The 25,288-nt window shown below is 46.8% G+C and overlaps 2 protein-coding genes across 3 annotated transcripts in view; one reads left to right on the forward strand and one right to left on the reverse strand.

Annotated features, from left to right (window-relative positions):
* The window catches only part of PANK4 (pantothenate kinase 4 (inactive)), a 54,635-nt gene extending 41,007 nt beyond the window's left edge, over positions 1 to 13,628 (forward strand). For both annotated transcript variants that reach the window (XM_063145190.1, XM_063145189.1), the window contains 4 exons: positions 642 to 746; positions 3,632 to 3,732; positions 4,527 to 4,595; positions 13,017 to 13,628. In XM_063145190.1, the coding sequence (XP_063001260.1) occupies positions 642 to 746; positions 3,632 to 3,732; positions 4,527 to 4,595; positions 13,017 to 13,230 (489 nt within the window). In that variant the 3' untranslated portion in view covers positions 13,231 to 13,628. The remainder of the gene's footprint in view (positions 1 to 641; positions 747 to 3,631; positions 3,733 to 4,526; positions 4,596 to 13,016) is intronic.
* A 3,935-nt stretch (positions 13,629 to 17,563) lies between these two features.
* LOC134411643 (probable glutamate receptor) overlaps positions 17,564 to 25,288 on the reverse strand; it is a 42,414-nt gene continuing 34,689 nt past the window's right edge. The window contains exons 8-11 of the mRNA XM_063145529.1: positions 24,529 to 24,746; positions 21,935 to 22,160; positions 18,595 to 18,842; positions 17,564 to 18,010 (exon numbers count right to left, since the gene is read on the reverse strand). Of these exons, the coding sequence (XP_063001599.1) occupies positions 17,915 to 18,010; positions 18,595 to 18,842; positions 21,935 to 22,160; positions 24,529 to 24,746 (788 nt within the window). The 3' untranslated portion in view covers positions 17,564 to 17,914. The remainder of the gene's footprint in view (positions 18,011 to 18,594; positions 18,843 to 21,934; positions 22,161 to 24,528; positions 24,747 to 25,288) is intronic.

The following is a 25,288-nucleotide window of genomic DNA, read 5'->3' on the forward strand; positions in this document are numbered from 1 at the left end:
TAACCAGCCATGGCGTGAAAAAGTCCCAAGAGATGACACAGTAACCAACCATTGACTATTTAACCCACCGTTGACTACAGTGTTGTCTGAACCCAGTCACAGAAGGGGAAAAGCAAACTCCACTACCAGTTCTTAAAAGCTGAATAGGAAAAACCATTCAGGGAGAGGAAGAGCCAAATGGACCCCTTCCAGCAGACGGAGGTCTGCTCCTCATCTTGCTACATGCTTCGACCTGTGGGGCTCTGGTGAGGTGCTTCATGGTGAACCCAGCCCACGTCACACCTTTAAATTTGGCTTGGAGGCCCCCTCCCTCCGCCTTGCTTCATGGGGTAAAGAGGAAAAGTGGGTGGATGGCGGTGCCCTTCCAGGCTGTGCCGTGTCTTTGGACTAAGTAGGCCTGTTCCTCGTGGGATTCAAGGAAAAGGCAAGCCCCAAAGAAGCTGATGAACCTCTCTTGCTCCAGGCCAGAGATGACGCGTTCTGAAGCAAAATTGGCTTAGCTGAAGGGGCTCCCAGAGGGCTAGCAAAACATTCTAACACCTTAGGGAGGGATGGGTTTGTGCTGTCTTAACTCTGTGTGCATATTTAACTTACATCTTCAACCTGTCAGTTGTTCTGATACTTTTTCTTTTCCTTTGCAGGCCCCCCCTCATAAATGTGCCTTAATTTTTGCAGATAACAGTGGAATAGACATCATTTTGGGCGTCTTCCCCTTTGTCAGGGAGCTGCTCTGTAGGGGCACAGAGGTCAGTTGAATTACGGTGACTTCTTAAAGGTAAAATGTCTCCAGCCAGCTTGATTGGCCCTGCAAATCGTCTTTGTTGGGATGCTTTAGGGTGGATTCCTGCATTGAGCGGGGGGTTGGACTAGATGGCCTTGTAGGCCCCTTCCAACTCTGCTATTCTATGATTCTATGAAGTAATCGGGGTAATGATTACTGTATTCCGGCAAGTTTGGCCTAGTTCCTTATAGATGAAGCGGAAGGAACTATCCTATATTAAACCTATTGGTGGCGGCTACAGGGTATAGAATAGAATATAAATTTATGTGCAACAGACACAAGCCGTTATGTAGGACACAACAGAACCGGTAAAATTGTCAGAGTAAACATGATAAAAGTTACATACACCAGCCACTATTATTATTATTATTATTATTATTATTATTATTATTATTATTATTATTATTATTATTATTTATATAGCACCATCAATGTACATGGTGCTGTACAGATAACACAGTAAATAGCAGGACCCTGCCGCATAGGCTTACAATCTAATAAAGTTGTAGTAAACAATAAGGAGGGAGAGAGAATGCAAACAGGCACAGGGAAGTGTAAACAGGCACCGGGTAGGGTGAAGCTAACAGTATAGAGTCAGAACAAACTCAATATTTAAGACACCAATGTGCAAATTGAACTGACAGGCTAAAGACAAAGGACTTCGGGTCTTATTTTAATGGCAGCCCCCCAAAATTTTGTGGACTTTGCTGCCCCACAAGGAGGAAAGGGACATACAAACCAGATGAGAGAAAGAGAGAGAGAGAGAGACCAGGAGTGAGGCAATTTACTCTTTTCGCAAATCTCTCTATGTAATTGGAGAGGGACATTATGAGGTTTTATGGGGGCTGGTCCTAGGCCTGGGACTGTCCAATAACTTCATAAATTACTTCAGTGAAGAAATGTGCAGCACACTTCTAAAATTCACAAAAGACGCAAATGGGGAAGGATTGCAAGCCCTGTGGAGGATAAACTAAACGTTCAAAATTATCGTGGTGAACTGGATTACTGGGTGGAGGGCAAGTAGATAAAACTTGGAAAAGATGTGAGAGGTTTTAGCCAAAGGCAGGAAGGGCCAAATTCTCGAACTCTTTGATGGAAGGGAGACATGAGAGCACTCTTCAAATACTTAAAAAGTTGTCACACAGAGGAGGGCCAGGATTTCTTCTCGATCATCCCAGAGTGCAGGACATGGAATAACGGTCTCAAGTTACAGGAAGCCAGTTTCCAGCTGGACTTCAGGAAAAATTTCCTGACTGTTAGAGCAGTACGACAATGGAATCAATTACCTAGGGAGGTTGTGGGCTCTCCCACACTAGAGGCCTTCAAGAGGCAGCTGGACAACCATTTGTCAGGGATGCTTTAGGGTGGATTCCTGCACTGAGCAGGGGGTTGGACTCGATGGCCTTGTAGGCCCCTTCCAACTCTGCTATTCTATGATGCTATGATAGGGGAAATAACTGGATTTGCAAGTAGCATGGCAGAGGAAGATTGAGAGGTTTATACTTTGACAGCTGTAACTTTCGAGGCCGTGCCATTGCAGGGCATCTGGTGGTGGAGGAGGCTTGTGGGCTTGGGAGACTTCAGCGAGGGCGTGGTCTGCCATTTCAGGTGTCTCAGTCTAGGCAGTAGTTGACAAACTAAAGAGAACTCGGATGATGAAGGCAGCAGATCTCACACACAAAAGGGATGGCGCGGCAGTGTGTTTACAGCCAAAATAAACTTTTGGGTAAAGAAACTAGGTATCCCAATTCTAGGCATTTTACATGGCCGTAAATCTCATTAATTTCAGTGAAACTTTATATCCATGTTAAAATGAATCCAAGGTTGCAGCCTAAGAAGAAGGAAAAGGCAACTAAGAAATGTCTGCAGGGACAAAGGAAACCAAATAACTAGAGATTTAAGGGAGCAGCACTATGACCCACCCACCCACCCACCCCCTGTGCTGCATTGCTGGCGGAGGATTATCCCTTGGTGGCAGAGGCTGGAAGGGTAAAATGGCCAGGGAGAATTCCAGATTTAGTAAACTATTATATACTCCAAAGTCCACTAGGTGAAACTAGGAATGCATTTTAAATAATTCCGGGATGTCTGGGTTGCAGTAATGTCATTATCTGGGTGTACTGTTTCTCTCTGTGCCGTTGGTAGGTCAAAATAACTAATATTACACCAGTTTCAAGAGACTGTTGTGGGCAAAAAAACAATAATAATAATGGTGTCAATAGTGTCTCGTTATGTCTCTTTATGTTAAGAAGCAGAGAGACTGAGTGCCCTCAAGTTGCTGACTCCGGATATGTGGTTAGGACATTTCTCTACTGCCTAAACGAAAGGGAACGGACCCTCTGTGCTAGGAGGTGCAAGTGCTTACAGAACCAGAAAAAATGTCACTGCACAGCCAGAATCTGGCGTACCTTCGAAACACGTTCCAATTAAAACGTGGGAGTTGATAAGCTTCCCTGTTTGGCTGTCTGTATGATAGGGTGACCATCTGAAAAGGAGGACAAGGCTCCTGTATCTTTAACAGTTGTATTGAAAAGGGAATTTCTGCAGGTGTGATTTGTATATATGGAGAACCTGGTGAAATTCCCTCTTCATCACAACCGTTAAAGCTGCCCTCTTTTGTATCTGGTCACTCTAGTATAGCTCCTGCATCTTTAACTGGTGTGAGGAAGAGGGAATTTCACCAGGTTCTCCACATATACAAAGGACCCCTGCTGAAATTCCCTTTTCTATGCAACTGTTAAAGATACAGGAGCCCTGTCCTCCGTTTCACAGGGTCGCCCTACTTTATGAGATCTCTCAAACAGTCCTACTTTCCCAAAATGCCTTTGCCTTTTTCTCCCCATACTGCAGGTTATATTGGCTTGTAACTCAGGCCCTGCTCTGAACGATGTAACCTACAGCGAGTCCTTGCTGGTCACAGAAAAGATAGCAGCTACAGATGCAGTGATTCGGTGAGGACTGGTTTGGGGTGTGTGTGTGTCCCCCCCGCAATCCCCCCCTACCCCTCAGAGTGAAAAGAATGATGATATGAGACCTAATTGCAAATTTTGAAGGGCTGATGGTTTATTGAAGGAGGAGGATCAGAATTCATGTAAGCTGCCTTGAGTGGACTAATCTAAACTAATCTGCAGTTTCAAAAATCTGGTAAAAACATTTTGTTTTATTCCTTCCAAGGCTTTTATTGATTAACCAAAATTCACTACAATGATGGATTAATATAAAATACACTGTAATACTTAAGAGTTGAATTTGGAAATCTTAACAGTATTGTTTGTTGAAAGTATTTTTCATTACACACGCCAATCATATTCCCAGGATGGTTTACAAAAACATTTTTTTTGTATCTGTTCATAATTTTTTTATCTGTTTATAATCAGGCAAATCTAGCACCTAGAAGGTCTAATAGAAACAATATTTCTAATGATCACCGATTGCATCTTACAAAGCGTTAATGTCTGACTGTAAAACTTCATAAATTAAAGAAGTAAGTAACTTGCCCGAAGCGACAGGGTGATTGAGATGCCAACGTTTCACTCCCATGACGCATGAAGAAGATCTGGGAATTAAATGCAACATTACTTTGCTAAATAAAAACTAGCGTTTTGGTTTTCTGTGCCGAGATATTCAAGATCAAGTTTGCATAATATATTAATAAACCTTATATCTTTTAAGACAAGGCCTTTCATGTTCGCAGCATGTTAACTTTGATAACAATTTCAGGATTATGGATCTTTTTTCCCTTTAGATCTGCCTTGAAGGAAGAGAAGTTGCTCTTGGTACAGACAGGCTCAAGTTCACCCTGCTTGGACCTCAGGTAAGAGGTCTTTCTGCTGTATATCAGGCTGGAGTGCTGGGCTGAAAACAACAGAATGAAATTTAATAGGGATAAATGCCAAGTTCTACATCTAGGAAATGGAAACCAAATGCACAGTTACAAGATGGGGATACTTGGCTCAGCAATACTACAAACGAGAAGGATCTTGGAATTGTTGTAGATCACAAGCTGAATATGAGCCAACAGTGCAATATGGCTGCAAGAAAGGCAAATGCTATTTTGAGCTGCATTAATAGAAGTATAGCTTCCAAATTGCGTGAGGTTAGGCTCTGGTTAGGCCTCATCTAGAGTATTGTGTCCAGTTCTGGGCTCCACAATTCAAGAAGGACGCAGACAAGTTGGAGCGTGTTCAGAGGAGGGCGACCAGGATGATCAGGGGTCTGGAAACAAAGCCCTATGAAGAGAGACTGAAAGAACTGGGCATGTTTAGCCTGGAGAAGAGAAGATTGAGGGGAGACATGAGAGCACTCTTCAAATACTTCAAAGGTTGTCACACAGAGGAGGGCCAGGATCTCTTCTCGATCTTCCCAGAGTGCAGGACACGGAATAACGGGCTCAAGTTACAGGAAGCCAGATTCCGGCTGGACATCAGGAAAAACTTCCTGACTGTTAGCGCATTATGACAATGGAACCAGTTACCTAGGGAGGTTGTGGGCTCTCCCACACTAGAGACATTCAAGAGGCAGCTGGACAACCATCTGTCAGGGATGCTTTAGGGTGGATTCCTGCGTTGAGCAGGGGGGTTGGACTCGATGGCCTTATAGGCCCCTTCCAACTCTACGATTCTATGATTCTATGATTCTACAAGCGCGGTAGAATCTCTCCACCATGGGAGAATCTCTCCCCCTCTGTCCACCAGGGGGCAGTGAGTCCATGCTTTCTAGCTCTGTGCAAAGACCACAAAATTCGGTTCAGACCCCATTTTGATGATTCAGAAAACACCCTATTTAGGCTCGAACCGATTCGGAGGCAGCCCACTTCAAGTCAGATCTGAATCTGGATTCCAGTTCGGAAATTCAAATCTTCATGCCTCCAGTTGACTATCACTGGAAATCAACAAATGGCTATAACTTTTTGTCTTGTCAGAATTGGATGAAATTTGCCCTTTTGTGCCAAATTATGCCCAGCAAATTTCAGATGGATGGGTGCAGGGTTTTGTGCTAGGCGCCTTAACATTTTGATATATTTTTTAAAAGGGAACTGCCAACAACTTTTTTTTTTTAATCTTGGCACAATTGGATGGATTTTGCAAGCAGGGACAGTCGCTCCTTCTGAGGGTATCAAGCCTGCCATGTTTCAGATGAATAGGCGCAGGGGCTAAGGACTTTTCTTGCCTGGCCTATTGCGCTTAGGCTGGGTGGGTGAGGGATGGGGAGCATTTCCCAAGCAGGCGTCCGACGCCACCGTGTTCCCAGCTCATGCCGCATTCGCTGTCCCCTGGAGGGCAGAGCATGCCATGTGGAAGGACTGGGACAGCGCTGGAAGAATGGCTGCTCCTTCCAGCGCCAGCTGAGGCCTGTAGAGGATGTCAGGGTCCACCTGACAGCCCTGCAAGGTAGGCTCCTGGACTAAACGTCCTGAACTCCCAAGCAACCCACAACCGGGATGAGCCAGATGTTCAGGGAATAACACACAAACACTCATTTCGGGACCAAAGCAAGTTTATTGCCAACACTAAAAACTAACCCGTAGGGCCTTGGTCGGTAAATAGCCTTTAAAAGGGAAAGGGAATTGGGAGAAGGGAGTGAGGTAAAAAGGTGGGGGAAAGTTCTAGCAACTAGCCATTACCCCAATGAACAGTCAAACATCCCCACACCCAGCTGAAACGATGGCTGGCCTTCTCCAAGATTGCTGTTTATTCGTTCAGTCGCTTCCGACTCTTCGTGACTTCATGGACCAGCCCACGCCAGAGCTTTCTGTCGGCTGTCGCCACCCCTAGCTCCCCCAAGGTCGAGTCCGTCACCTCCAGAATATCATCCCTCCATCTTGCCCTTGGTCGGCCCCTCTTCCTTTTGCCTTCCACTTTCCCCAGCATCAGCCTCTTCTCCAGGGTATCCTGTCTTCTCATTATGTGGCCAAAGTACTTCAGTTTTGCCTTTAATACCATTCCCTCAAGTGAGCAGTCTGGCTTTATTTCCTGGAGTATGGACTGGTTGGATCTTCTTGCAGTCCAAGGCACTCTCCAAGATGCCCCCACACTTTAAAACATAAAAAACCTCTCTAACTCCGGGCAACCCCCCTGGTTGCCTTGGACCTGATCCTCCCACTTGACACACGCACGCACCACCACGGAAGATGGAGGGTCTTCTTCATGGGGCTTTTTATCTTCTTTGGCCCCCAAGCCCCATGACCCTTGTTAACCAACCGGTGCCCTTCCCGGTCTTCTGTCGACCCCTCCCCACCTTCTTTTCCCACAGCTGAAACGAGTTAGCTTCTCACCCACCCTGATAACCTCCAGGTGCTGTGGTGGGAGTTACACAGGCTCTAGGCAGGAACGACCTTGGCCAGCAGCCACCAGCTCTCTGACTCCCACCCAGGCCTGGCACAGCAGATTTGAAACACAATAGAGCATACATGGAAGGCAGACATCGAAATCACATAGCAACAACTCAGAGGTTTGCACCCCTGTCTTTCACAAGCGCCCCCACCCGCCTCTGTCCCTGCTGTTATCTCCGGCTGAAAACAGCAGCAGGGATTCCTGAGCACGCCGTTCCCCCCCCCACCCCCTTCAAATATCAAATTTCCCCCTATCCCCTTCAAATATCAAATCTTAAGATAATAGCAGGGATTCCTCCAGGGGCTGCAGCTTGTGCCAGAAGTTATGCATCGTACTTGAGAAATAAGCATTTTCCCGGCACCTCTGCTGAGATCCAATGCTAAAGGTACCCAGTGGGAGTGAGTGAGTGAGTGAGAGAAGGTTTGGTTTCTCTGTGTCGCTTGGATTTGCTTTATTTTATTGCTCCTGCTGTCCGTTGGGCCCCAGGGCTGCACTTACCCATCTTTAGAAAGCAGCTGAAACGCTTAAGAAAAGCACAAAGAATTGTGAAGAGCTTCTGATGCTAGTATATTTGTCTAGTCAGTCCTCACTGAGCTTCTTTTTGGGTGTGTAGGGTTCTTTCTTTCCTTAAAGCGGTTCCCCCCAAGCCTTCTGATACCCCCCTCTTATATGGGGGTGGTGCCATTTTTGCTGTATTCACTGGGCCTGTTCAGACAACACACTAAGCCATGGTTTGGCCGCTAAACCTTTTGCAGCAAATGGTGAGTGAGTGTGTTTAAACCTTGGTTATGTAGCCACCATGGAAAGGAACAGTTCAGACGACACGCTAAGCCACTGGTTCCCAATTAGCTAAGTACTGCAGACCCCTTGTTTTTCAAATGCCGAGCCATGGACCCCCTACTTCTGAAAAAAATGGTTATCTCTATGGTAGTTACCTGTGCGAAGCAATTTTTTGGAGAAAAGGGGTAGCCCCTAATAAGCAAAGGAATTTAGGTATACTAAAAAACAGACCATAAAATTTGTGATATTACCACGCAAAAATGGCAATGATTTAGTTAGGAATATAAAGACGAATTTAACTTTACTAACGACTAGTTTGCAGTTGAACAAATTATGACATGCCTAGCAGCTACTAAACCTAAATGTGATGGGAGAAATCACGCCTCTGTTTGTCCTGAACAATCCCTTCCACATCCGGTTCAGTATTTCCAACTTTGAATCTCAAATCTGGATCAACATCGAGCTTGTTCTTCATATAACAAAAAGTCAAAAATGTTTGTTCACAAAGATGTGTGGAACAAAAGGGAACTAGATGTTTCAAAGCTTTTTCACTTAACTCCTTATAATCAGGAAAAACCTTCACCCAGAATTGGTCCAGTCTAATTCTTTGAAAAATGAATTCAATGAACCATCACAAGTCACGTCAACAAGTGCATCCCGCTCTTCCGCAGAGAGAGTTGTTAGTTGTACATCACCGCATTCAAAAGGATTCATGAGTTTTCAGGATTAGGTGCAGGGAAGTAATCTCTGAAGCTAGTCGCAGGTGCTCAGGGATGTTATATTTTACTTCTGGTAGGAATTCGTCGTCAGTGGACTCCAGAAATGAATGGTGAATATGTGAATGGTTCCACGGACACCCTGGGTGGGTTATGCAAACCCTTTGGGGTCCACAGACCACCAGTTGGGAACCACTGTGCTAAGCCATAACTTTTAGCTCAAAATGCTTCGCTTGTCTTCTGAACATGGTGAAACTTGGCGAATGAGTTCTCTATTAGTAAGTAGGGTAGCTATTGCTCTGGCCTTCCTTTTGGAGCAGCCCAGTGGGGTCTCCTGACCTATTTATTTATTTATTACATTTCTATACCACCCAATAGCCGGAGCTCTCTGGGCGGTTCACAAAAATTAAAATCATTCAAAGTATAAAACAACAGTATAAAACCATCATATAAACTACAATATAAAAGCTCAACCAGATAAAAACAGCAGCAATGCAAAATTAAAAATTTAAAACACCAAGTTAAAATTTATTTATAGACTTAAAATGCTGGGAGAATAAAAAGGTCTTCACCTGGCATCTAAATGTAGGTGCCAAGCGAACCTCCTTAGGGAGCTCGTTCCACAGCCGGGGTGCCACAGCAGAGAAGGCCCTCCTCCTGGTAGCCACCTGCCTCACTTCCTTTGGCAGGGGCTTGCGGAGAAGGACCCCTGAGGATGACCTTGGAGTCCGGGCAGGTACATATGGGAGGAGGCGTTCCTTCAGATAACCTGGCCCCAAGCCGTTTAGGGCTTTAAATGATAATACCAGCACATTGAATCGGGCCTGGACCTGGACTGGCAGCCAATGAAGCTGGAAAAGGACTGGCGTAATGTGGTCTCGTCGGCCAGTCCCTGTTAGTAATACCTAGAATTCTTTCTGGCTTTGTGCCTACTTCTGGGCAATGATGGAGGACGTACAGTAGAGAAGTGAACCAGAGCCCTGTCCACGAGTGCCTGTTGTAAGCTGCCCCCTTCGCAGATTGATCATTTAGCACCCTGCTAAGAACACAACAGCTACTGCAAGCGTGTCTGTGAAAACGTCTGTCTGAAATGGCAGCGTGAAATGTAGAATGTGGTTGACTCCCACGGAATCAATACATGAGCGCCAGTTTCATAGTCACAAGAGAAACTTAGAATGGGGGAGCAGTACTTCGTTGAAAACAGAAAGGCGGAAAAGCCCTAACACTGGTCCAGCGGAGCCAGACTTGTGCACATGGCCTTTGATTGACGCCCACCTCAGTCTGTCAGTGTGCTCTCGGAATGCCTGATTTAATCTATGCGTTTTCTTAATAAAAAATAAATACTTCTAACAAGTGTAACATGCTCAAAGCAGACGGGCTTGTTTTTGCATCTCACTTTCGTTTTGGCTTCCCCCTCTGGCATTTTTTGGGGGGGAGTTTTGTTTTGAAGAGTCCCAAACAAAGGCGGTTGTCCCCCCCCCCCCCCCCACCAGCTTCACTTCACACATTGGGATATTTGTGATTTTTCCAACAGTGGCCTAGCTTTGAGTTGACAGAATCAGGCTGTCGGTGTCTATCTGCAGCAGGCCTCCAAAACATAGTTTCCTGCGGCTTGCCACGTATTTCTCTCCATTCCTGTTGTTTTTATTAAAAATATTCCTTAATAATATTCATCAAATCGGCAATTAGAATTGCAATAAAAAACAAAGCTAGACATCAAAACCATCAAATTCTTGTTCAAACAAACAGATTTTCAGCTGGTGCTGAAACTGCGCCAGGTGTGCAGCAGGCAGGAGAGAATGCCAAAGGCAGGGGCGCCACAACCTCGGTGGGCATCCAATGAACAGCTGAGGGTGGTAGAACAACCCAAAGGCTCTGATCTGTAGATGCCACTGAGGGGCCGAAGGCGTTTCCCATTGTAACGCATGAGGAACAGCTGGGCTGAAGTTGCTGATGGTGGTGCAGCGATGGATCCCAACGTTCCTTAATGTGTTGCAAGCCATGGTGGGACCACATTTCTGGCCTTCGATGCTGCTTCGGTTTTGTCAAAAGCAACACAGGAGTGTGAGCTGTGTACAGAGGCTGAAAACAACACACATTTTCAAGCGAAATGTGTCTCTTTAAGCCTCTGTAGCGGCCGTGGGTTTTTTTGGCCACCACAACGCCCCCAAATGCTAGTGGCGGAGGCTGGAGTAGGGAATGCGGAGGCACTTTGTGGGATACGAGCCACGTGTTGACCCATCCCTGTCCTAGATTCTCCACTAGCCCATTCAGATGGTGAGTGCCAACGGATACGGAGCCAAAGTGAGGGAGGAAGCAGCAGCCAGGCACCTCTCCACCGTGCCTGGGTCCAGCTCCAGCTCAGAGCCCCCTCCCTCCTGCTACCAACTGTCTCTGGAGAGGCCACCAGTGAGGGAGGAAGCAGCAGCCGGGCACCTCTCCACCGTGCCTGGATCCAGATCCAGCTGAGAGCCCCCCTCCCTCCTGCTGTCAACTGTCTCTGCAGAGGCCACCAGTGAGGGAGGAAGCAGCAGCCAGGCCCCTCTCCACCGTGCCTGGGTCCAGCTCCAGCTCAGAGCCCCCTCCCTCCTGCTACCCACTGTCTCTGCAGAGGCCACCAGTGAGGGAGGAAGCAGCAGCCGGGCACCTCTCCACTGTGCCTGGGTCCAGCTCCAGCTGAGAGCCCCCTCCCTCCTGCTACCCACTGTCTCTGCAGAGGCCACCAGTGAGGGAGGAAGCAGCAGCCGGGCACCTCTCCACCGTGCCTGGGTCCAGCTCCAGCTCAGAGCCCCCTCCCTCCTGCTACCCACTGTCTCTGCAGAGGCCACCAGTGAGGGAGGAAGCAGCAGCCGGGCACCTCTCCACTGTGCCTGGGTCCAGCTCCAGCTCAGAGCCCCCTCCCTCCTGCTACCCACTGTCTCTGCAGAGGCCACCAGTGAGGGAGGAAGCAGCAGCCGGGCACCTCTCCACTGTGCCTGGGTCCAGCTCCAGCTCAGAGCCCCCTCCCTCCTGCTACCCACTGTCTCTGCAGAGGCCACCAGTGAGGGAGGAAGCAGCAGCCGGGCACCTCTCCACCGTGCCTGGGTCCAGCTCCAGCTCAGAGCCCCCTCCCTCCTGCTACCCACTGTCTCTGCAGAGGCCACCAGTGAGGGAGGAAGCAGCAGCCGGGCACCTCTCCACCGTGCCTGGGTCCAGCTCCAGCTGAGAGCCCCCTCCCTCCTGCTGTCAACTGTCTCTGGAGAGGCCACCAGTGAGGGAGGAAGCAGCAGCCAGGCGCCTCTCCACCGTGCCTGGGTCCAGCTCCGGCTGAGAGCCCCCTCCCTCCTGCTGTCACCTGTAACTGCTGAACTTTCCAACTAAGACTGTAGTGCCTGAATTTGCTTTCCTTTCCCCCCTCCTCCTCCTCCCTCCCAATCCCCTTTCCTTTTGTGTCATGTCTTTTAGATTGTAAGCCTGTGGGCAGGGACTGTCAAGAAACACTTTTGTAAGCCGCCGTGAGAGCCTTTTTTGGCTGAATGGCGGCATAAAAATCCTTAAATAAATAAATAAAGAGGGGCACTGAGAAACCGAGGGAGGTCTCCGCATACTTTGAGGAACTCTTAGGTTACGGAAGTACAAAACAGGCTTTTAAAAAAAACCCACCGCACTCCAAAACAACCTAATGAGGATTGAGCAGGGCCAGCAGTCATGGAACATTGAGTATTAGCTGAAGAAGGAAAATGGATGACAGGGTGGGGAGCGGTGTGCCCGTCTTGAGCTGCTCACAGGAGGCCTGGCTGGTGGCTAGAACACTGGACAGGAGCACACCTCCTACGAGGTTAGCGTGCACTGCAACATTTTGTTGCGCACTCCCCGTGTAGACTCTTTATAAAATATAAATACAGCTTGTGTGGGTTATATTGTGCCAAAATAGATCCTGGCTTAGCTGATCATAGTACTAAAACACTGCCGTCCTTGGGATGCCCCGTGTGGCCTCGGACATAGAATCATAGGATAGTAGAGTTGGAAGGGGCCTAAAAGGCCATTGAGTCCAACCCCCTGCTCAATGCAGGAATCCACCCTAAAGCATCCCTGACAGGGGGCTGTCCAGCTACCTCTGTCCCGCTAACCTCCCTAGGTAACTGGTTCGATCGTCGTACTGCTCTAACAGTCGTAGAATCATAGAATAGCAGAGTTGGAAGGGGCCTACAAGGCCATCGAGTCTAACCCCCTGCTCAATGTCAGGAAGTAACATCCTCTTACTGGTAGCCTAATCATACCTGATGCCTTCAACATGGTTTGGACTACAGTTCCCATCAGCCCCAGCCGGACTGGCCAGTGATTAGGGATGATAGGTGTTGTCATCCAACACATCTGGAGGCCTATATGGCTTTGATTAGATTGAACCTTTCTCTTTCCTTCTCGCAGCCGTCTGGACAAAGGTTTGGCCAACCTGGTCCGGGAGCGGAAGACGGATCTGGTCATCATCGAAGGGATGGGACGAGCCATCCATACCAACTACTATGCAGCCCTCAAGTGTGAGAGCCTCAAACTCGCCGTCATCAAGAACTCTTGGCTGGCCGATCGCCTCGGCGGGAAGCTCTTCAGCGTCATCTTCAAGTACGAGGTGCCCCTCAAATGATGCCGCCGAGGAGCAGGAGGGACTGAAGGGGGAGAGCGCCGGGTGCGGCGGCTGCCGGAACAGGACTTGCACTAGTTTTACTTCTAATTGTAAAGAATGTATTTTTATTACCACAGGGAAAATGAGTTCACACACACAATTCTGTATTTATATTGTGCTTTTGTGACTTAAAGTGACATCTATCTCTCATATTGGTTTTTTTTGGGGGGGGGTAAGTGTTTATTTTAATGCTGCAGTATTTGTGATGGGAAAAGACTTGATTTTCTTTTCTTTTTTGTTCTGTGAGACATTTGTATTGCAATATTTAAATGTCAATTAAATCTCTTTTTATATTTTGGCCTAAATATACGCCAGCCATTACGTGGCAGATACCAAATAGAGTTTTTAAAGAGCTGAAAGCAGTCTGGTTTCTGAGTGAGTAAGGTTTTGTGTTTTTGCTTAGAACAACCTGTGTGTGTGTGTTTGCGTGTAAGAGAGAGAGAGAGAGTTGCTTCAGGAACCTGAAGCAATCATCAGGGAGGGAAGCAGGTCATTGTTTAATGGTTGCAGCACCATTTGTTCCTTCCATTGTGTTACAGATACTTAATTTTGTCTAGGTCAGTATGCCCCAACCTGCTGTTGGACATATCTGGAGGGCACCAGGTTGGGGAAAGCTGGTCTAGGTAATTGTTTCAATACAGCAGGGTTATGTTCACCTGATCTGTTACCTTGGGGGGGCAGGAACTGAACACTTTTTAACATGCTGACAAAAAGCGGAGCGAACGAATTCCAGCCTCATGGGTTCTGAGGCCTGCCAATCAATGACTTTTCTAAATATTGCATTGCTAAGATGAAAATGGATGTAATGCTAGCCGGCTTGGGCGATTTTAAAGTTGGAATGTGAAGTTTTTCCAGGAGCGACTTATCCTTAGCAAGCACACCTAATCGCTCACATACATACAGTCTATTGCTTAATCAACGGCGGGGAGCGTTAAATCAAAAGTGTGCGTAATCCAGCCATGCTAAAGGAGATCCTTGACCAGTTAGAGGAGAGGTGGGCTGCACAAGTGAACATGCCAGCACAGCCTTCCCCGGCACATGCCCCCCCCCCCCCAAATATGCAGGTATCCTAAGCACAAATATGGCCTACAGACAAGAATGGGGAGTGGAGAAAAGCCCTCTGCATGTGTAGTCATAGAATCATAGAATAGCAGAGTTGGAAGGGGCCTACAAGGCCATCAAGTCCAACCCCCTGCTCAATGCAGGAATCCACCCTACAGCATCCCTGACAGATGGTTGTCCAGCTGCCTCTTGAAGGCCTCTAGTGTGGGAGAGGCCACAGTCGGTGGATGGTTACAGCAGAAACCCTCCTCTGTCCCTGGAAGCTCTCTGCTGCCTTCTGCCTATGGAAGGTAGCAAGGCCCTGATATATGTGTGTGTATATGGGGGGGGGGGAGGGGAAGCACGTGCACTTCTCCCCACTCCCCCTTCTTTCATCTAGCACCTACACACAGGTAGAACACCTACATAGAGTTAGCCCCAGCCTAGGCAACCTGGTGCTCTGCAGATGTTTGGACTGCAACTCCCCTTGTCTCCAATCAGGATGGTCAGAGATTACAGGGACTGTGTTCCAAGACACCTGGAGGGCACCAGGTTTCCTGCCCTTGGGCAAGACCCGGGAAGGGCAAGCTTTTTTCCTGCCAAGGCCCACATTCCCTCATGGCTTGTCCCTTGAGGGCTGCACGTTGATGGCGCGCGGGCTGAAGACAGCAGCGAGTAGGGCCAACTATGAGTCGGTCACCCCCTTCCCTCTTTCTTTCTGCCACCTCCTCACCATACAGTGGGGCTGCCAAGGCCGAGACAGGTCCCTCTTGCTGGAATGGAGTGCATGCAGAGGCATGTTGAACTTCGGCTCAGAGTCACGTGACATTAGGGCATTCCTGGGCTAGACAGACGCATGTAGAAAGCGAGGGAGAGAGACCCAGATGCCAAGCAGCTGTTGGGTGGGCTGGAATGGGGAATTGCCACACTGGGCTGATACTCCGGATCTTTCTCCTGATGTCCACGATCGTATCTCGGCATGTCTTTCAGATATCTCAGCTTGGTTGCTTCATCGTCGTTTGAAACTTAATATGGCAAAGACTGAATTGCTTGTTTTTCCTCCTAAACCTTCTCCTCATCTCTCATTCTCTCTTACTGTCAATAATGTTACGCTTACTCCGGTCAAGGAAGCTCGTAGTCTTGGCTTTATATTTGATTCCTCGCTCTCCTTTATTCCTCATATTGAGGCAGTAGCTAAATCCTGTCGTTTTTTCCTGTATAATATTGCCAGGATTCGATCATTTTTGTCTGTCTCTTCTGCCAAGACTCTTGTTCATGCATTGGTTATTTCTCGGTTGGACTACTGCAACCTTCTTCTCACTGGCCTTCCTTCTTCTCACATCAGTCCGTTGGTTTCTGTTCACCACTCTGCTGCTAAGATCATCTTCTTGGCTCGCCGCTCTGACCATGTTACTCCACTTCTGAAACCTCTTCATTGGCTTCCAATTCACTTCAGAATCCAATATAAACTTCTCCTGTTGACCTACAAAGCTTTTCACTGTCTAGCTCCTTCCTATCTCTCCTCTCTCATCTCACACTATTGCCCCGCTCGTGCTCTTCGCTCCGCTGATGCCATGTTTCTCGCCTGCCCAAGGGTCTCTCCTTCCCTTGCTCGGCTTCATCCATTTTCTTCTGCTGCCCCTTATGCCTGGAACGCTCTTCCAGAACATTTGAGAACTACAAGTTCAACCGCAGCTTTTAAAGCTCAGCTAAAAACTTTTCTTTTTCCTAAAGCTTTTAAAACTTGATTTTGTTCTGACTTTATACTGTTAGTTTTACCCTACCCTGTGCCTGTTTACCCTACCCTGTGCCTGTTTGCTTTCTCTTCCCCTCCTTATTGTTTTATTATGGTTTTATTAGAATGTAAGCCTATGCGGCAGGGTCTTGCTATTTACTGTTTTACTCTGTACAGCACCATGTACATTGATGGTGCTATATAAATTAATAATAATAATAATAATAATAATAATAATAATAATAATAATAATGGCATCTTCCCTAACAAAGTGCGGAAGGGTGGAGATATCCTTTATCCTGCAGCCCCACAGATGAAGATTCATAAGGCTGTAACCTCACAAGATGTCCAGCATTTCTAAAAAATTAAATTAAAAGCTCCTCCCCAAAATGCTGATGGAAGACTTAAGCTCTCCGTCTCTTCCTTTAGCCCCTGGAAGTCCTTTTTCTTGCTTACCCTTTAGGAAATGGAAGGTGTTGACCTAAGAGTAGATATACAGGGAGACAGTTTGGTCACGACTCGTTTTTATTTAGTTGATTTGTAATACATAAAAACACGGCTAATTCTTTGTCACGCAAGCTGGCTGTCCCCCTTCTTAAAAGAAAATCTGGCTGGCTTGGGAGTGAGGGTTTTGTAGACGAGATTTCTACGTGTTGAGATACAGCATCTTTAAGACTAGCCCTGGGGTGGTGGGTGGTCTTTGCTTTTGTTTGGAGTGACACTAGCTTGCTGCCTAACTTAATCTGCCCTTTTATTTTGAAATTCTCAGTAAACTTCACCTGAAATAAGCTGGGTGAGCCCTCCCCACCCGGGACACCTTTTCTCCCACCCCCTGGATACGCCCGTCACTCTGCTGCCGTTTGCAAGCAAGCTCAAATGCACACCTTTGAGGTTCTAGTTTAGGTCAAACAAAGAGCTGATGGCACTTTTTGGACCCAGTCCAGCACAGAATAAGCCAGCTGGAATCTGCCAACTTCAATGTGATTTGGAGCCCCTTAAGAAAGCTGCACAGCTGTCATGGGTAGAAGCAACCCTTGTTAACCCCTTCCATACTCACTTTCTAAGCTTCAACTGCAAGACGTACCTTGTAATGCCAGGAAGTGGGGGGGGGGGGCGGCTTTCCACCTTGAATAACTTGTTAATGGCGTGGCTGAATGGGTAACAGAGGGCCACTTTTAGGGCGGCATGTACTCCACCCTAAATCAAATTCTGGGCTAAGAAAAAGCTGTAACCTGCATAAATTCTGCACACCAAGCAAATTTGCGTAATTTCGCTCTGCTCCTGCTGCTCTCGCAGAAGAGCAAGGTGAGTGAAGCGCTGCACCACTCTTCAGCAATCCCTCGGAGATGGTATTGGGCATTTCCCAAATGTTTTCATGCTCTTAGGGGCTAGAAACTTGCTCTTGAAAAGGAATCAGGAAGCTCAGTTCTACGTTCAACTCTGTGTCGTCGTCCCCCCACCCTCAATGCGCACATACACAGCGAATTGCTGTTCACCTAAAGCTGTGAACGCTGCTTTGTGTAGCTTTTTCTAAGCTTCCAAATGACTACTCCTGGCCCTGGTCATCTTGCTAAGGCTTGCAATTTACAGAAATCAGTAACCTGCACCCTTGAACACTAGAATTATTGGAGTCCAGAACCCAGGCACTTGCAGTCCCCTGAACGTTTCAGTTGCCTGCAATGTTACGTAGAGCGAGAGAGGGTTAGGGTTCTAGGATTTGTTATTCCAAGGAAGCTACACTAGGTTTCCCCAGACATCCCCTACTGTTATGAGACGCTCAAGGGAGCCTTGCTACAGAATGCACAGTCGGAGAGAACTAAGCAGGGGGAAGTTCATTAAAGTTTGGCCTCGTGCTTCGCCTGCATCGTCTCACGGCTTTGTTCTCCCTGCGTTCTCTTGCTTCTTGACTTCTCTCGTCCGCAATCGCTGGCTCAACTCCTCTGTGAACACAGGGCAGCAGGATTTCTACGAAAGGAAAAGATGGGGAAAGGGCTGTGAAGGAGAAATCCATCATGCTCTTGTTTTCCTGAGGAAAAATACTGCCTACTTCCAGCTCGGGAAGCAGGAATGGTAACAAAGAAAAAGGGAGAATATTCAACCATTTTTCTTGCTGCTTTAAAGCACAGCCTTAATTTAAATGCAACCTGCTTCCTAGAGATCTAGACACTGACAACAGCTTTAAGATCTTAATCTTCGCAATTTAAGGCAAGGGTAGAACATCAGAATACGGAACCTTTGGGCCATTCACGTTATACAAGCAAATCACCTTCTCCCAGGTACACAGAACCTCTTTCCATGCACAAAACAACTAGTGAACCAAACCAGACCTTGTTGCAACCTGACGATAACAGGAATGCAGAGGACCGGTGGTATGGCTAGCTTAATGGCCAGAGTTCAATAAGTTGAAAAGGTGTCAAGACATCCCACATGCAAAGGCTTGCTATTTTCATCTACTGCAGCACAAAAATTGAAGCACATTAAAGACCAACAAATCCATCCTGGCATAAGCACCTGTGGACCACATCAGACGCGTGCGATGCCTAGCTCACCTTCTCCTGTTCAGCTGTGCGCCGACTTTTTTTGGATAACTCGACCACAGCGACAATCATTCCCAACACAAGGCCCAGTGCAAGTATGAGGAAGATCCCTCCCAGAGCTTGCGGTTTCAGGGGGCTCCACTGGTCATGACCTTCCTGGGAACAACTGCTTTCCCACCACTTGCTCCGGAGGTAATCAAGTTCACCAGATTCTCCAAGTTTCAGGATAGCCACCGACAGTTTATTAGTCCAGGAGGATCCTAAGAACAAACATGGAATAGTAAAGAAGTTGTCCCTTCTTGGCTCAACCAAGAAGGATTCCTTACCTCTCGGGAGAGGGCTGTGCACACCCAAATCCAGGCTAGAAACTGGATAATGTGTGTTATTTATTTATTTATTTATTTATTACATTTCTATACCACCCAATAGCCGGAGCTCTCTGGGCGGTTATTCTCTCCCCCACCCCTCTGGGTTGGATCCAGAGTTAAGCATGTGTAACTTGGTTGGAAGAAGAAGCCCCTCCAGACACCTGAAAATGCTGCACAGAAGGTCAGGGGATGCCATGGTGCACGGGGAAGAGGAGAAAAATCCCAAAATCATGCCAAGACACCTTCCTGGAGCAGAGCCTCCTGCAGACTGAAGGAGCCCTTTTTCGCATAGAAGGCAGATATCCAATTTCCAATCCATGCCAATTTAGCCATGGAAGATTAGGAGTAAGAGTGTTTTTGCTCAGGTATGGAGTCTGGTGACCACCATATGGGCCCTGTTCAGATGACACTTGGGGAAGGGTGGTCAGGCTAACTGCTCTGCATAGTGGTCAACACGAACTACTACGTGTGCCACTGCCAGACGACCACTTAACCACCCTCTGCAGCATGGTTAACCTAACTGCTCCCTAACCACCTAACATCAGGCAGAATGTTACAGGGCCAGAGCTGCAGCAGCTGGTGTGTTTTTTTAACTTTAACCTTCTGGAAGACTCCAAAAACATCAATAGTAAAAAAAAAAAACTGGCCAAAAAATGCAATTATTTGCAGTTGTCCTGAACCATGACAATTTGATTCCATGCACATGGATGGCACTGCTGAGATCACCCATTTCTACCATAGAGATCCAGTAGGAGCGGCAGAGTTGTTTTGGCTCCTCTTGCCAAGGAGCTCTATAATAGCGCCTGGTTAACCAAGGTTAACCATTGGGGCCTGTTCAGACAACGAAGCCACAGTTAGGGCCACTAAACCCTTTGCACTGCATGGTCAGTAAGGGTGGTTAAACCATGGTTATGTAGCCACCATGGTGAGGAAAAACACCATTCAGGTGACATGCTAAGCCATCATGGTTAGCTCAGAACACTTAACCATCATGGCTTAGTGCAGTGGTTCATCAGGTATTATTCACTTATTTTCCCCAAGTCTTCCTCATAGCATATTTATTTATTTCATTTCATTTCTAATGTGCCCAACGTTTTCTTTTTTTAAAAAAAAAAAACCCGAAATGAGTCAATGCCAAATTTTACACAGCATCTGAAACATAAATCTCTTCATTAGGACCAATGCAAAATGCCAGAAAGCTGTGAGCAAGTGTTCAAGTCGGGATGGGTGAACCTCTCAATTTCAGTCCACGATTTGAATGAACATCTTTGAACATCTCTAACATGCACATTTTTACGTGCATTTTTCTTTTTTAAAAAATTGGAGAACTCCATTGCAAAATGTGTACAAGTGTGAATTTTGAAGGACAACTGAGTTTCAGTTTGCAAAGTGATTTGAAAGTGCAAAGTACAAAAGTTTGCATTTAAATGTGAACTGAACCCATCCCGCCATCCCCGGGGCAGCCATCTATACCTTTGAGTGTGTCAGAATTCTGTGGTTAAGCTGGAGTGAAAACCCAAAAGGAGAGTGAGGAAGATGAGGTGCGTGGTGTAAAAGTCCATTTTTTTCAGTTTCTAATAGTCTCAAGACAAACTGGAGGTGCCAGGCTGACAACAGATTAAACATTCAGGAGGTACTGCTGTGTTCCAATTAGTGCTAAAAAACCAGATCCGAATAAGTGCTGTTTATATTTTCAAAGGGACAGAGGCCAACGCTTCTCTATCCCAGAGCTCTTGGTACATTCTGTTTTGCACTATTTGCAGCCTAACCAAATTAAGGCTGCGTAATACCTTATTCTCCATCTCACCATAAATATTTCAAACTGCAGCCTTGGCTTTTCTATCATGCCTTGAAAGCTTTATTCCCCCCATCCCTGACCCTGGTTTTTTTTTTAATTAAATTTTTGCTTTTGCTTAATATCTGACCAGAAGAAAATTATTATTATTATTATTTATTTATATAGCACCATCAATGTACATGGTGCTGTACAGAGTAAAACAGTAAAGGTGAATTCAAGAGCTCCCAGATTGTCTTAAGACATTTTAATTCGTCCTAATAAAGGTGGTACACTGGCCTTCCTCAACCTCATGTGTTCCGTATGGTTTGGACTACAACTCCCATAAGCCCCACCCAGAATAGCCAATACTTAGGGATTATAGGAGTTGTAGTCCAACATATCTGGAGGGCATGAGTTTGGGGTAGGCTGTATTACATTAATACATTTCTTTAATAATAATTGTCATCATCATATACAGTATTTATTTATTTATTTATTTATTACCCACCTCTCCCTCTGGATCAAGGCGAGGAACATTAAATACAATACAATACATAAAATTGGTTAAAAGAGCAAATAAAACCAACACAATATTAAAATAACAGTCACAACATCTTAAAATTCTTAGGTTTAAAATTCATCTGGGTAGGCCTACCAGAAGAGACTAGTCATTATGGCTGTCTTAAACTCCGAGAGAGTATTAAGCCAACGAAACTCCTCCGGCAGGCCATTCCAGAGTCTGGGGGTTGCAGAAGAAAAGGTCCTCTGGGTTACGGTTGTCAGCCTAGTCTTTGCTGACTGAAGTAGATTCTTCCCAGAGGACCTGAGTGTGCGGGGCGGATTGTACGGGAGAAGGCGATCCCGCAGGTAGCCTGGACCCAAATCATGTAGGGCTTTAAAGGTGATAACCAACACTTTATACTTTGCCCGGAAACTAATTGGCAGCCAGTGAAGAGATTTTAAAGTTGGTGTAATATGGTCACCCCTAGGTGTACCGGTGACCAGCTCACCAAATCAAACTCTACCCATAGTGAGATTCAAAATCTAGGAGTAATTTGAAATATCTAAGAGAACCAGCAGGCATGGCTAGAAGCACATGCCAAAGTAATGGGAAACTTCAAGACCAAAAGGCAGAACGATTGCTTAAAACCAATTAGACTGCAATGAAGAACATCTCAGACAAAAACATTAACACTTGCTATCTTACCTTTTGGTGTAGCAATGCCAAAACCCCGGGCCCCTAGGACTTCCGGAGAGCGGACCAAGTTGCAGTGTCTGGCAACAGCGAGATCTTGAGAGATGGACTCTCCGATGAAAGCGTAATTTGAATCCAGTACACGCTGAATTGCTGCCTGGTAATTCTTTGCAAAAACTGTGTCCTTCTTCTTGTTCATGGATTCGTAGACCATCTGCTGGATCGGGTTCTTGGAATTCTGCAGCGACAACAATATCTCACTTGCACAAGGAAGGACAGAGGCAGCCCACTTTGCACACAAATGTGTCCCTTGTGTGTGTAAACAAGCCACTGGAGTTAAAAAGAGCCACAGGTGGGGGCGTCAATAGGATGGGGGCGAGAAGCTAGTGAGGTTCATTTTTTTTTTAGAAGAAGAAGAAAAGGAACCTCTAGTGCAAGTACACTGAGTCATTACTGACTCTTGGAGGGACGCCAGCTTTCGATGACGTTTTCTTGGCAGGCCTTATAGTGGGGTGGTTTGCCGTTGCCTTCCCTGGCCGTTATTACCTTTCCCCCAGCTAACTGGGTACTCATTTTACTGACCTCGGGAGGATGGAAGGCTGAGTCAACCCGAGCCGGCTGCCTGAAACCAGCTTCCGCTGGGATCGAACTCAGGCCGTGGGGAGAGTTTCAGCTGCAGAAACTGCTGCTTTACCGCTCTGCGCCACAAGAACTTAATTGAAATCCCCCAATTTCTACATAAATGGAATGCAAGATTTAAAACAAGAGGAATGTGGGGAAAACTGAAACTGGCAGATTTGTCCATCCTGGCCAAGGGCTTTGAGTTCTTCACCCTTAAAAATCCTGCATTTGAATCATCATGTACTCAGCCATGTTCGTGGTGCTGAGTACGGTGGCCACCTCTTTTTTCCCAACAGGTCCCTTGAGTTGGATCTAGGATCCGCCTTCCATAAGTGGAAAGGCTCTTCTTGCAGAAGGTCCCTCTGTCCAATTTTTGAGGACTCCCCTCATCACAGCTCACTCCATATAGCAGGGCCTCCAGACTTTTTTGGAAACATTTTTTTTTGGGGGGGGGGGTGCTGCCATAGGAAGGAGGGGGCAGGAAAATCGAGAGAGCGCCTTCTCCCTTACCACCCTGCCCGATCACTGAGGTCATCGGAGGGCATGCTCCTGGTGGTTCCACGTAGACCGTGGCCCGATTTCAATCCACCAAGAGAAGAGCCTTGAGTGTAGTGGCCCCTTCTCTGTGGAACTCTCTGCCCCTGGAGGTCAGGCAGGCGCCAACGCTAGGCTACTTCTGGCGCCTCCCCAAAACAACTCTGTTTTGAAAAGCCTTCCTCAACTGACTAGCCACTGTTTTTCTGGGTCCTTTGTTTTTAAATTGAACAATCTTAATTTGCTTTTTTAATCGTCTTTCTTTTACTGTTTATACCTATGTTCACCACTCTGGAATCTGTGTTAGATAATTGAGCGGTATATAAATATTGTGTTGATGATGATGATGATGATAATGATTTATTTATTTATTTATTTATTTATTACACTTATATACCGCTCCCATAGCCAGGGCTCTCTGGGCGGTTTACAGAAATTCTAAAATTGAGGTAAAAACAAGTGTACAAAATTTAAAACTCTAAAACACAGAACATACACACATAAAACATTAAAAACCGATTTAAAAACTAAACATGTGGGCAATTAGGATGTGCCGCCATATGCCTGGGCAAAGAGGAAAGTCTTAACTTGGCGCCGGAAAGATAGCAGCGTTGGCGCCAGGCGAGCCTCATTAGGGAGATCATTCCACAGTCTGGGGGCCACCACCGAAAAGGCCCTGTCCTTCGTTGCCACACTCCGAGCCTCTCTCGGAGTAGGCACCCGGAGGAGGACCTTAGATGTTGAACGTAGTGACCGGGTATATTCACGTCGGGAGAGGCGTTCCGTCAGGTATTGTGGTCCCAAGCCGTGTAAGGCTTTATAGGTCAAAACCAGCACCTTGAATTGGGCTCGGAAACATACAGGCAGCCAGTGCAAGCGGACCAGAGCAGGTGTTATATGGTCGAACCTTCTGGTTCCCGAAATCAATCTGGCCGCTGCATTTTGCATGAGCTGCAGCTTCCGAACCGTCTTCAAAGGCAGCCCTACGTAGAGCGCATTGCAGTAGTCTAACTTGGAGGTTACCAGAGCATGGACAACTGAAGCCAGGTTATCCCTGTCTAGATAGGGGCGTAGCTGGGCCACCAACCGGAGTTTGTAGAAGGCACTCCGTGTCACTGAGGTCACCTGAGCCTCAAGTGACAATGATGGGTCTAAAAGATGATGATGATGATGATGATGATGATGATGATGATGATAATGATGATAATGATGATAATGATGATAATGATGATGTTCCTTCCACCCAGTGCATTTGATCCGGCTGGAAAAAGTTCCCCTCCCCTGCCTGCTTTATAAAGTAAAATTAGCACCAATAACAACACAACAGCACGTAACTATGATAAATACAAATATCCTCAAGGGATGAGGTCATGAGCAACATGCTTGCATGTGTGACACCAGCCCTCCAATTCTTGCGTCTGCGAGCGACAGAAGGGCCCTGGCCAGCACACCTTGAAGTACATGAGGGTGGACGAGCCCTCCATGGTGCCGAATTCCAGCTGCCTCTGCTTCACCAGATCCTCAAAGTTCTGGATGGAGAGCTGTTCGGATCCTGACTCCAAAACGAAGCTGAAGCCGGCAATGTATGCAGTCAGCAGCACAATGCTAAACAGCCACCAGATGGCAGAAATTATCCGTACGGAGAGAGACCTGGGCTGGGGCATTGTGCCTGCAAAGGCAGAGAAGAAGAGGGTTAGCAGCCACCACCACCAGAGACGGCATCAAAGGTGCTGAAGGCCTGGGAATGCAGACTGCTGAGACTGCTTTTTAGTTAAACTTACTCCCTTGCAGCTGGAGAACTATTCTGGGCCACAGTCTTAGTAGGCAGATGGGACACTCCTTTTAGGGACATTGGAAGCTTGGTCCATCTAGCCCAGTTGTGTTGACACTGACTGGCAGCAGCTCTCCAGGTTTCAGGCAAGATACTTTTCAATCCCTACCTGGAGACCCCGCAGTTCTGCACGCAAAGCAGGCGCCCTGCTACTGAGCGATGGCCCTTCCCTTCTCTGCACTAATGTGAAGACTAGGTTCCTAATTAAAAAAAAATTTTGAAGCAGACATCCAAAACTTGTATTAGTGGCTCAGAGCAGACAACACGTTTTTCAACGGTGGTTTTAGAACTCCACGGTGGAGTTTTTACAGCACCGATGAGAAATGTGTTCTCTGGAGGGAAAGAAAACACTCCACGCTGAATATCCACGCTGTGTAGAG

Source organism: Elgaria multicarinata, chromosome 20 (genome assembly GCF_023053635.1).
Source record: "Elgaria multicarinata webbii isolate HBS135686 ecotype San Diego chromosome 20, rElgMul1.1.pri, whole genome shotgun sequence".
Taxonomy (NCBI): domain Eukaryota; kingdom Metazoa; phylum Chordata; class Lepidosauria; order Squamata; family Anguidae; genus Elgaria; species Elgaria multicarinata.